Raw genomic sequence first — 13224 nt, forward strand, 5'->3', positions numbered from 1 at the left:
AAACATTGTTACCATATCATAGCAAAGCAGGATGACCGTCATAAGCGTTGAAGCGATGGAAGTAGATCTGGCAACAAACAGTGGTACCAGATGAGGTTGTATACCAGTGCTTGTACTCTGCTCACAAGGCAAAGACCGGCAGACAATTGTTAATTGGTAACAATGTTTGTCCGTCGGACATTGTTCGACAGTGTGGACGCACCTTAAGTGTGAGGAGCTCTCATCAGTTAGGGATATTTATGTCTTTTGATGAATCTGTTCTCAGTTAATATTTTACTGTTCTGGCAATATATTATATTATACCACAGGCAAAATTAGCAGTGTGTATTCATGAAGCATTGAAATTATTTGGAATTTGATATATTTTAACTTTATTTAATGCTCTAACTGAAAGGGATTCTTTATTGACATGATATGAGAGAAAAAAAATTCAATATTATTTTACCTAGTAAATGACCCAGCTGCACAAGTTATAGTAGCATAAATAAATTTAGACTTTCAATTTATGGCATAAACATAATTAAAACCATTTCTTTTACTGGCAGAAAAGTGACAATCTGAGACCTTTTGTGGACTTCCTACCTTTTCCCCCAGAAGATTCATTACTCTTACTTTTTAAATCAGTATTTGCAGTCATTTCTGGACCGCTGACCATCACAAAGATATTACACTAGTTATAATCATAATAACATTTACAGGACTCATATGTGGAACCTCAACTTGCCACATGTGTGTAAGTAAGCAACCCCTTTTTGTTGAGGGTGTGTGGGGTCCTTATTATAGTGCCATGGTGCCTGGAGGCTGGCTGAATGAAGGAGGCCAGAGTGCCACAGGATCTCTCATAGATCATATTATTCAGAACCACCCAGCATCTACTAAGTGTACACATGGGTAAGAGTACTGAAACTTTAAATCTTTGAATCTTATGATTAGATCAACACTTGTTTTATAAACAGAATTGCTCATGAATCACTAGGACATTTCTTAATCCTTCATTTCTTTAATATCACTGAAACAGTTAAGTTTTCATGATTGTAGATTTGAACTAATAGTTATTGTGTAGGGATGATTATCTAAACATGTAACATGCATTATTTTTCTAGATTTTTAAATTGAAATTTAAAGATACGTACTTAATTTAGGCCAACATTTGCTACTTAAGGTTTTCTTAAAAAACAAAAAGGTGAATATAAAATGCTGTAGAGGCACCGAGAATCAAATAAAATATATACTTGTTTTACAGGCTCAGTTGAATTTGTGACCTAAGGTATTAAACATCTCTGTGAATTCAGCATATAGAATGTAGGCTTTGAAGACAGCTAGTCCTCATGGAAGTTATGGAAAGTTGTAATAGAGTAGAATTTTAATCTCTTAACAAACTCGGTAAACCCAGGAATGTATGACCCTTTATCTATTTGCTGCCTGCATGTGTTAGGATAACCATTAATTGGATCAACCAGGAAATAATCAGAATGATTCTATCACTTGCGTGTCACTGTTTTTCAGAAATGCTGACTTGTCCCCGTGTACTCTGACCTACTCTCTCTGCTGTTTGACTCAAAATTCTCCCTTAATTTCTATGAATTCCTTTGTTTTTCTGTGGTAGTCCATAAATATTCCAAGACCTAGGCTACCACACTATTCATTTTAAATCTTTGGGAAGAGACAGCCCACTGCAAATAAAATGTCTTCTCATAAAGCTGGTATATAGAATGTTTTCTTTGTCATCTTGTGTGCTCTGTTTCTCATACGTCTCTGAATATCAGAATCCTATGAGGTTGAGGCATTAACATAGACTTGTGGATAAAAAAGACAGTTTTAATTCACAGGGCAAGCTTTCCGTATGAAGAATTTTGAATTAGTATTAAGTTTCATCTTTTCTTTTGGAAAAGTCTTCCAATTCTAGGTGTTCTATTCATTACATCCATACAAATTTCTTTGAAACAGATTTGATATTGATATTGTATTTCTGAAGAACACTGCTTTTGAAATTTAATTTTTCATGACAGATAGAGGTGTTGTTAGGTTAGACATTACAGTACATATGTGATTAACAAATAAAAAATTGATGTTTTGACATTAGTGATAATATTAGTTTCCAATAGCTGTTCAGCAGAATTAAAAGATCCATGATACATAGAGATTGGTAAAACCATAAAATCGTCCTTAAGGTTACACAGTGAGATGCACAATATCACTATTAAAATAATTTTCAATTTCATGAACAATTTTCTAAGAGAAAATTGAAGGGTGGAGGGAGTTGAGTCAAAGTTACATTAATTTCAAGTGATAACAAAAATTTAGCTGGCCTCTCCCATTAAGAATTATTTTAGAATTATCAATGTTAGTTTGTACAAAGTTTCTATATCATAAGTGCTATATACACATACTGTATGCTTACCCACACCCTGCATTCCTTTAGCTGTAGCAGTCCAGCCAGGAAGTGATTGAGAAAATGGTTTCACCACTCACCTTTCTGACTGGGAATGGGATCTCCAGCTTAAAGAATACAGGTTGTATAGGGGCAAGGAAGTACATATTATTCAAACTTATTATGATCATAGAAACTCGGTACGTGTGGTGCATACCAAACTTTGATAATGTCAATCATTTTGAATAGGAAAAGTTTGACTGAAGTTTTAGAATTACTTGAAATTACCCTTATTCTCATGCAAAAATGCAAAATTTGAAATATATTACAGTAGTACCTCGAGATATGAAATTAATCCGTTCCAAGGTGCCCTTCGTATCATGAGGTTTTCGTACATTGGACCACATTTTTTACAATGTTAAAATGGCTACTCCGTTCCAAGGCCTCCAAAACACCCCCAGTAAATTATATTTCCAAGCCTACAACACATGTTCTAGGGTTACGACGCTGATCCGATGGAAGAAATATGACTCCCAAAAGGCAAAATACTGTACATTTTGTTCATGAACTTACCTGTCAGATATATATATAGCTGTATTCTCTGAAGTCCGACAGAATTTCTAAAACTTACGACACCGTCACGTAGTGGGAGTTGGGTGTTAGTACCCATTCCTGCCGCTGGGAGGCGGGTATCAGGAACCATTCCCATTTTCTATCAGATTTCTTCTGTCGCCGGTGTCGTAAACATCTGTTTACACACCTCCGCCTCAGGATTTTGGAAAAACTTTTCATTGCTTGAGTATCCCTTGACTTTTTGGTTTTTTTGGTTTTGGATCGATAGCTTGGCATTCGTGACTTTGGACTGTTTTGAATTGGCTTAGTTTTTTTCCTTAAATATGTCTGGATGTAGTTCGGCTAGCGCCAGGGTGTGTTCGAAAGTGGAATGCAAGGTTACTAGGCTACCAAAAAGCCTTGGTTGATCCTCACACATTGTGTAAAGGGTGTAGGGGGCGCAAGAGTGTAAATATGATTTGCGCTGTAATGAGTGTGAAAGCTTGGATGATTTACAATGGAAGACGTGTGAATCCTACGTAAATAAGTTAGAACGTGATAGGATCAGGAGGTCTTCCTCCAGGAGTAAGTCGGGTAGCAGACAGGGTCTTAATGTATCCCCTTCTAACCCTCCTTTAGATTTTGTGTCTCCTAACCCCGTAGTGTTGCCTTCGGGCCCTCAAGTGGTGTCTGCGGAGGGTAATGCCCTTTCACTTATCCTGGATTCATTGAAGACGCTTGAATCTAAGTGCTTGCCCTTGAAAACAGGCAAAATAAGTGCAGTGATAGTGCCCTAGTGAAGTGGAGGGGGCGTCAGATCGGCCCTATAGCGCCTCTAGGCTGGGACCTCTGCCGGACTCCCAGGACTCAGGGAGAGGGCATGTCCGAAGGCCGAAGGAGGGTTACGGGGACCCCCACCGATCTGACGTTCTTTCAGCAGTTCCTGTGGAAGCTTCCCAGGCTGCTAAGGAGCGTGCTCAAGCACGTATCCTGAAGGATTGTTTCTCGTCTTCCGACGCGCCTCTCCCCGCGCAAGGGGTGGGAATCTCATTCGGATTCGCGACCTTTGAAGAGGACTCTTCAAGATCTTGACACTTCACGTCATGCTATGTCTGAGTGGCATTCTTCTCCGGAAAGCGTAGCTTTTCCCGCCCCAGAAGAAGTCTAGGACGTCATCTGATGATGACGCCCGCGAGCGCCCCAGTCGCTCTTAGAGCCAAGGCTGTCCTGGGAGGAGGAAGAAGGCGTCCCCTCGCCCCTCTCCTTCTCACAAGCGCAGCTCGTCTCCGCGTAAGGAGGACATCTCAGACGGAGATCATCATTGCTATGCAACGGCAAACTGGACGCTTTACTGAAGCAGAAGGAGACGGTTCCTCGTCGCAGGAAAGACGATAGACTTCCGATCAAGAGAACAAGGCAGTCTTCTCCAAACTGCTCCTCTTTCGTCCCCAGTATCCTGATATTTCGCCCTCTAGACTTCGTTTTGCTCCCCAGGGTTCGTCTAGAGGTGACGTTAGACGTCAGGTTTGAGAGAGATCTCTTCATGCTCCTCTCTTCTCGTAGAGAGGACGCTCCACGTTCCGACTTCGACGCTTCTGCTGACGACGAGTTTGTAGCTGTCGGACGGACTTCTATGCGTTCTGCCCCTCTTCGACATGACAGTGTCGACGCTCAACGGTACGCTAGTCGGGTAGCTGATCAAGTTTCTTCGCGGGACGTTTGTAAGACGCTTCGCGGGACGTTAGAAGAGTCACTACGATGGACGCTCCTTTGGACGCGTCGCTGGACGCTCGAGAGGACGCTGATTTTGGATGCTCGAGAGGACGCTAGTTGGACGCTCAGATGGACGCTCGTAGACGTTGTAGTAAGAGCTCTGTGGACGCGAATGTGGAAGTTCGCTATCACTCGGATGTTGTTCCCGAGGCTTTGGCTGACGCTTCATGTCTTACTTCTTCTTCACGTTCGCCTCTAAAGGTGATTCCTGATCCTGTGACTGTTAAGGATCCGTTACCCTCTTCTTCTCGTCATCGTTCGGATAGGAGACTTGGAGCGAAAGGACTTGTGCCTCTTCCTTCGGATTTTCACTCGGGTAAGGAAGAAGGAGAACTTAGCGGTTCTTCTGAGGATGTTGACGAAGAACAACCTGCTACGTCTGCTTCGTCAGATTACCAAGTTTTGGCACGGCTACTTCGTGATTCGTTTGGGGATACTTTCCAGCCTGCTGCCCTCCTTCTCCTCCTTCTCAGTTTTCGTCGTCGAAGACAAGCAAGACTCCAGGGTTCGTGAAAATGAAGACGTCTTTGTCTACTAGAAGAGCTTTCCGGAAGGTTAACGCCTGGATGGAGTCTAGGAAAGCAAAGGGAAGGACTACTTTCGCCCTGCCTCCGTCTAGACTTAGCGGTAAGGCAGGGATGTGGTATGAGACAGGCGAGGAATTAATATTGAAGGTTCCTACGTCTGCTCAAGGTGATTTCGCCAGCGTGGTTGATGTCTCAAGGAGGGCCCTTTTAGCCTCAGCTAAAGTGTCATGGACGACTTCCGAACTGGACCATCTTTTGAAGGGACTGTTTAGGTCCTTAGAGGTCTTCAACTTCTTAGACTGGTGTCTCGGAGCTTTAGACAACCAGTCTCGTAAGCCAGACTCGATCAGCTTGGGGGAGCTGTCCAGTGTATTGTCATGCATGGACAAGGCCATCAGGGATGGCTCAGAGGAGTTAGCCTCTCATTTTTCAGCAGGGTGCTTAAGAAAAGGTCGCTTTATTGCAACTTTGCGGCTAAGTCTGTCTCTCCCGTACAGAGGACAGAACTTTTGTATGCTCCCTTCTCGAGTCATCTCTTCCCCCAAGCTATGGTGAAGGATCTGGCAGTTAGTCTTCAAGAGAAAGCCACGCAAGACCTGTTGGCTCAGTCTTCGAGACGTCCGGCTGGCCGCTTCAACGTCTTCAGGAGCCCAACCGTTTAGAAAGCAGAAGCCCTTTCGTGGAGGGACTTCCGCTAGATCGTCTCCTCAGGAAGAAGCCTTCCTAGAGGTAGAGCCCTTCCAAGTCCTAGGGGCAAGAAGTGAGAGATCGTTCCTTCAGCCACCGGTAGGAGCAAGGCTGCAGTTGTTTGCAGAAGCCTGGAGAGAAGAGAGGCGGACACCTGGTCTCTCGACGTCATAGAGAAGGGTTACAAGATCCCTTTCATAAAGCCGCCCCCGTTGACTTCCACTCCCAGGGACTTGTCCCCATCGTATCCTCAAACAAAACGGAAGATACTTTTCGACCTGCTCGAGCAGATGCTCGAGAAACGAGCAGTGGAACAGGTTTTAGACCTGGCAACGCCAGGATTTACAACAGATTGTTCTTGTACCGAAACAATCGGGAGGGTGGCGGCCGGGTCTTGGACGTAAGTCGTCTAAACCTCTATATAGAAAAGCAGAGGTTCAAGATGGAGACACCTCAGTCAGTTCTGGGGGCCTTAAGACCTGGAGATTGGATGGTATCACTCGACCTACAGGACGCCTACTTTCACGTCCCGATACATCCCCAATTGATGAAGTACCTTTTGGTTCGTACTGAAGGGAAGGTCTTTCAATTTCAGGGCTCTTTGTTTCGGACTGAGTACGGCCCCTTTTATCTTCACCATCTTAATGAAGAACGTGGCGAGGTGGCTCCATCTTTCCAACATCAGAATCTCGCTCTATCTGGACGACTGGCTCATTACGAGCCTCCTCGCAGACACCCGGTGCCTGAAGGACTTGCAAACGACTCTGTCTTTAGCTGCGTCCCTGGGACTTCTGGTGAACTTCGAAAAGTCACATCTGACCCAACACAGTCCATCGTGTATCTGGGATTCAGATGGATTCAGTGGCTTTTCGGGCTTTTCCGTCCCAGGAACGTCAGCAACAAGGCATAGAAAAAGTGTCAGCCTTTCTAGGGAAGGATTCATGCTCGGTGAGGGAATGGATGAGTCTGCTGGGGACCATTTCCTCGCTGGAGAAGTTTGTTTCCCTGGGGAGGCTACACCTCCGACCTCTTCAGTTCTTTTCTGTCGGACAACTGGACAGACAAGGACAACTTCGACATGAAGTTAAGCATCTCGGAAGAGGTGAAGAACCATCTAAGATGGTGGCTCGATCCGTGGAAGCTGTCAGAGGGCATATCCCTCAAGCTTCAGAACCCCGACCTAGTGTTGTTCTCCAACGCGTCATCCACGGGGTGGGGAGCAACTCTAGGGGGGGAGGAAGTGTCAGGTACCTGGAGAGGGGAACAGGTAACCTGGCATATCAACTTCAAAGAGCTGGCAGCGGTTCAATTAGCGCTCCAGTTCTTCCAGAACAAAGTCTCCCGTCGTGTAGTTCAAGTCAACTCGGACAACACCACAGCCCTGGCATACTTGAAGAAACAAGGAGGAACACACTCTCGCTCCCTGTTCGCTCTAGCGAAAGAGATTCTACTTTGGGCAAAGGAGAGAGAAGTCACGATATTGACAAGGTTCATTGCCGGAGTCGAGAACGTCCGGGCAGATCTCCTCAGTCGACAAGAACAGTTATTGCCGACAGAGTGGACCCTCAATCAAGACGTATGCCAGGAGCTGTGGGGTCTTTGGGGATGTCCCTTAGTGGACATCTTTGCAACGTCAAGGACGGCGAGACTTCCCCTGTATTGCTCCCCGGTTCTCGATCTGGGAGCAGTAGCAGTAGACGCCCTTCTATGGGATTGGACGGGCCTAGATCTCTACGCTTTCCCCCCTTCAAGATCCTGGGGGAGGTGATGAGAAAAATTCGCAGCATCGGAGGGGACGAGGTTGACTTTAATCGCCCCCTTTTGGCCCGCAGCGATCTGGTTCACAGAGGTGATGTTCTACCTGGTGGATTATCCGAGATCTCTTCCGTTAAGGAGAGATCTACTCAGCCCCACTTCGAGAGGTACCACAAAAACCTCTCCGCTCTGAGTCTGACTGCGTTCAGACTATCCAAAAGTTGGCCAGAGCGAGAGGTTTTTCGAAATCAGTGGCTAAAGCTATCGCCACCGCGAGGAGACCATCATCAATCGCGGTTTACCAATCGAAGTGGGCAGCCTTTAGAAGTTGGTGTAAGAGAAAAGGAGTTTCCTCTACCACTACCTCTGTGAGCCAGATCGCCGACTTCTTGCTTTATCTTAAACAAGATCTGAAGCTTGCAGTGTCAACCATTAAAGGCTACAGAAGCGTCTTATCTGTAGTTTTTCGCCATAGAGGTCTTGACCTCGCTAATAACAAGGATCTCCATGATCTATTGAGATCTTTCGAGACGACCAAGGTGCCGCTACCGAAGTTACCTTCGTGGAACCTGGACGTGGTCCTCAAATATTTAATGTCAAATCGCTTTGAACCTCTTTCCTCTACGTCTCTACGAGATTTGACGAAGAAAACTGTATTCCTAACTGTTCCAGCGACGGCGAAGAGAGTTAGCGAAATACAGGCTATCAGTAAACACGTCGGCTTCAAAGGGCATAATGCGGTCTGCTCTTTGGGTATGTCGTTTCTGGCCAAAAACGAACCCTTCCAATCCGTGGCCTAAAACGTTCGAGATCAAGGGTATGGCAGAGATCATTGGTCAAGAGCCAGAAAGAGTCCTGTGTCCTGTTAGGGCTCTTAGAGAGTATCTTCGTAGAACGAAGGATTGTAGAGGTTCTGCGGAGAACTTATGGTGTTCGGTCAAGAGACCAAACATGCCCATGTCCAAGAATGCACTGGCATTCTTTTTAAGAAACACCATTAAGGAGGCGCACTCTTCTTGCAAAGACAGCGACTTTAAGCTGCTAAAAGTTAATGCGCACGAAGTAAGGGCTATTTCGACCTCAATAGACTTTCAGAAAAACATGGCTCTTAAAGACATTTTAAGTGCTACTTTTTGGAGGAGTAACTCAGTGTTCGCTTCGCACTACCTACGGGAGGTGAGAACGACCTATGAGAACGTTACTCTCTTGGACCATACGTCGCCGCAGACACTATTTTGGGGGCAGGAGGTAGCACTCATCCTTTCCCATAGAAAAGGGTAGTGAGTTTTAATATTTGTAATGTTTATGGTTGTAGGGTCGGCCGCCGAGTACGGTCGTCCCTTCCTTTAGCCTTTGGTATATGGGAGTTTGTTGTTAGGCTAACTTAGGTGGTGGTTTTGCCTCGTTGCCCTCAGAAGTATGGTCATGGTCTAGTCACATTGTGGTCCCGTCCCCGTTGACAGATCATCTAGAGCGCACCAACTACACAGGTCACTACCTTGTTGGTAACTCTAGTGAAGCAGAAGCAGGCTTGGGTGACAGTAATCACGAAGTCACTATGCTAACCAGGGTAAGGACCAAGATGTCAATCATCTACATTTATTTATGTTTCCTAAAATCCTTTTTCTGTCTCTCCCACCGCCACAGGTTGGATTCAGCTATATATATATCTGACAGGTAAGTTTCATGAACAAAATGATATTGTTAAGATACAATAAAGTTTGTTTCATACTTACCTGGCAGATATATATATTTTTAGTACCCACCCACCTCCCCTCAGGAGACAGTGGAGATAGAAATCTGATAGAAAATGGGAATGGTTCCTGATACCCGCCTCCCAGCGGCAGGAATGGGTACTAACCACCCAACTCCCACTACGTGTGTCGTAAGTTTTAGAATTCTGTCGGACTTCAGAGAATACAGCTATATATATATCTGCCAGGTAAGTATGAACAAACTTTATTGTATCTTAACAATATCATATTTGAGTAATATTCAACTGCATGTAATGTTCAACCCCATTTTACTGCATATATTAGGACTTTAGCATATGTCCCTTAGCAATAAGCCTAGCCTATGTTAGCGGTTGCTACTGTAGCCTAGTCTATGATTCGGACATCTAAACCTAAGAAGCTAAAAGCTTAGAATATGCCAAAAAATGTATAAATAATCAGTATGTACTGAATTCAAATAATATTAATTAATCATTAACTATAATACACAAACAAAACAAAAAAAAACCTTCCAATCGATTGTTTACATTCAGCTCTTACGAGTACCGAACGAACGCCAAGCAATAACTTTTCCTAGGACACAGTAAGCCATAAATTTTGTTCATTAGTATCTCTCTTCAACTAATGAAACTACCAAACAGTATAATAACCATTAATTTCTATTCTTTATTCTATCTTTACCTAATGGAGATACCGAGTTACTGGTAACGTAATATTGAAACAGAAGAAGAATTCTAAAAAATACATATGATAGCAGTCTGACTTTATTTTATATTTTATGATATCTAATTCACAATTTTGTTATTAAATGTATTGTATGTACTCATTTCAAATAATTAACTATAATAACAAACAAAAAAAAAAGCTTCCGAACTTCTGTTTACATCCAGCACTTACGAGTATCGAACGATCGCCAAGCAATCACTTTCCTAGTACACAGTAAGCCATAAATTTTCATTATCTCTCTTCAACTACTGAAACTACCAAACAGTATACGCAATAACCTTTCTTTTATATTCTTTATTCTATCTTTACCTAATGTTTTTTTTTATTAAATGTATTGCATGAATAAGTCTTTCAATTTACAGCATCCTTTTACTAATAGAATACTTAAAGCACAAGGGGTAGATGCTGACCAATAGCAGAGCAGGATCTTATGGGGTAACTAGCATCAGGAACCAATGGGAGAGCATGAGGATGGTGGCGAGTTTACTCAGTTGGCGGCGCGGGAGTTTTAAAATTGTTCTCGGTGGTCCGAGCGAGTCTCGGGACTTTACAGCAACAACCTTTGGTATCTTGAAAACTTTTCGTATGTAGAGCTGTAAAATTTTTTCGTATTTGCTTTCGTATCTCGAGTTTTTCGTAAGTTGAGCCTTTCGTATGTCGAGGTACCACTTTATATTGGATTGTAACTGCAAGCTTTTTACTACATCAGTATCACCCCTTTAACTCAGAGGAATAAAGAAGTTACAGCAAGTTTCCAGAACTTCAAACTCCTCACATGTAGCAATTTTTGTGTGCTGTAACCCCATTCATACGATGGATGCTGTAAATCAATGTTTCATATTATTCTAGTATAGGTATATAAGTAGCTCAGATTTTACTACTTTTCAGAGACATTTACAATTGGCTTGAGGGAATATTGGAAGAATTAGCTAAAGAACAATCTTTGGCTGATATTTCATATCTAGCAGAAAATATTCATGTCTACCCAGATTTCCATGGAATAGATCTCCTCTTGCAGATCCATCTATGGCAGGCATGGTGAGATTTTAACAGTGCCAGAGCAATTGTAGTATATTGTACTATACATTGTAACTGGACTTTTATATGTAATTCATGAACAGTTCTGTGATAAGAATTTTGTTGCCTGTAACTTGACTTGAGAACTGAAATAATGATAAAATGCAGAAAGGTTTCAATTATGTATCTGTATCTCGTATTAGGAGCAATCATTTAAATTAAGTAGTGCTTTTTGCTAGAGCATCATATTGAGAAAACTTCATATACATACAGTATATTTTAAATTACACCTTGAAGTTCAGATTTCTTATTCCAACCTTACATATGTCTTTACAACAGATATCAGGCCTGACTTTGGATACAAGTGAAAGAAATTTGGCTCTCCTGTACTTGGCAGCTTTGCAGTCCCTTGTAGTAAGTGCTTCCCAAGGTTTAAAGCTTTATTTTATAACTCTTAGGCACATTTTTTTTCACCATAAACTACATACTTTTCATAAGGTTATAATATCAGTGCTTTTTTATTCCATAAGAAATTGACTGATTAGTAGAAAATCTTAAATTGAAAGACTACATAGGAAATAAAAATAAAGGGAGGACGGAGAAACATGAGCAGTTTATTTTTTTAACAAAACATCAAGTTTCCAGATAAAGAAGAAAGGCCAACGTAGACTCACTATATGATGATATAAGGACTAGGACCTAGGGCAAGGTAGCAGTCTAAGGCTAAGCTGCTGTGAGATTTCAAAGGCCTTAAACCATAACCAAGTCCTAGGTTCCAGTCCTTATGCTTCCACAAGAATTTCTATGTTGCTCTCTATGTTCAATATTGGTAAAAGTTGTTTGTTAGATAATTAGTATCTTGTGTTTTTCTGCTCTTCTCATATATTCCTTTCCAATATGCTTTATTAATTATGTAAACTGTAGTCTTATATTGTTTTCTTTTTAATATTCTTATTAATTCTCACCTTAATTCATCTTTTAATCTATTTACACGAGAATTTTCTGTTCACTGTTGTATTCATAATTGATTGCTAGGTTCTTATGTTTTTTTTCGTGTTTTTTTTTATTCTTTGATGCTTTCTTCCTTTCCACTTTACTCTCCTCATACATCATGTTTACTGTAGAGTTGTTTAAATGTATACATATTGTCATTTCTAATATACATAGATTTAGTTTGATTAGTCATAGATTGTAGTTATTGCAGTAATAAGTTTTTTTGTAGCTTAGTATTTGACATTACTGATCATGTGTTTTGCTTTTTCATTTTTTTGAACCCATTAAGGGGATATTGTTTACAGTAAGCCATGAGTTATACAGTTTTCAGTTTTAAAGTTACTTTTTAGCAGTCCTTCAGCCCCAGCTCTTCCCCTATCCCTTTGGTCCCGTGCTGATCTGTAAGATTTCTTCAACTTTAACATTCTTCCAATTTTTATCTCATTGAAGAGCACAATCTTAAATTGAACTATCTTTAGTACAGAAATAGGACTCTGTGGACTTGCTAAGTTAATTTATGATTGTGATAACTTTCTTTTATGAGACTTTATTAGACTTGTGATAACTTTCTTTTATGAGGCTTTAATATTAGACTTCCTAGTCACTGGAAGTATTCTTAAAAAATAACAATATCATTGCAGCATTGGTGATTGTTGTTTAGAAGTGACACCAATTTGCCATATTTAATACAGTTGTTATTTTACCGCCTTTGTAAAGCAGCAAAATTGACAGTACTGTACTGCCTTTTCTGTCATTGTTTGACCAATGGTTGTAGCATGATAGTTCTTGCATAATTTTGCTGAAAAATTTAATATTTTAGTTATAACTGAGCATTTTGTTCATGACTATGTGAGTTTTATTATTTTTTATCATTTGTTGCATATGGGGGGGTTTTCTGCATGCCTTTCAGTCTCTTTGTCATTTGCATACATTACATATGTTTAATCCAACTCCATCAGTTTGCCTTAGCATAATCTGATATTCAGCAGCTATCCAAAGACACTAAAGAAGAATCACTGCATGAACTAGGTTCTGTCCTTCCTGCTGGTAATAGTGCTAGTGCTGTGCTATTTCATGTGTGACCATCAAG

General features: G+C 41.6%; 1 protein-coding gene across 1 annotated transcript in view; it reads left to right on the plus strand.

The window, feature by feature from the left end:
* LOC135218134 (FGGY carbohydrate kinase domain-containing protein-like) overlaps positions 1-13224 on the plus strand; it is a 114203-nt gene that overhangs the window by 88936 nt on the left and 12043 nt on the right. The window contains 4 exon segments of the mRNA XM_064254281.1: positions 699-891; positions 11013-11119; positions 11122-11162; positions 11481-11555. Of these exon segments, the coding sequence (XP_064110351.1) occupies positions 699-891; positions 11013-11119; positions 11122-11162; positions 11481-11555 (416 nt within the window).

This window comes from Macrobrachium nipponense, chromosome 9 (assembly GCF_015104395.2).
Source record: "Macrobrachium nipponense isolate FS-2020 chromosome 9, ASM1510439v2, whole genome shotgun sequence".
NCBI lineage: Eukaryota > Metazoa > Arthropoda > Malacostraca > Decapoda > Palaemonidae > Macrobrachium > Macrobrachium nipponense.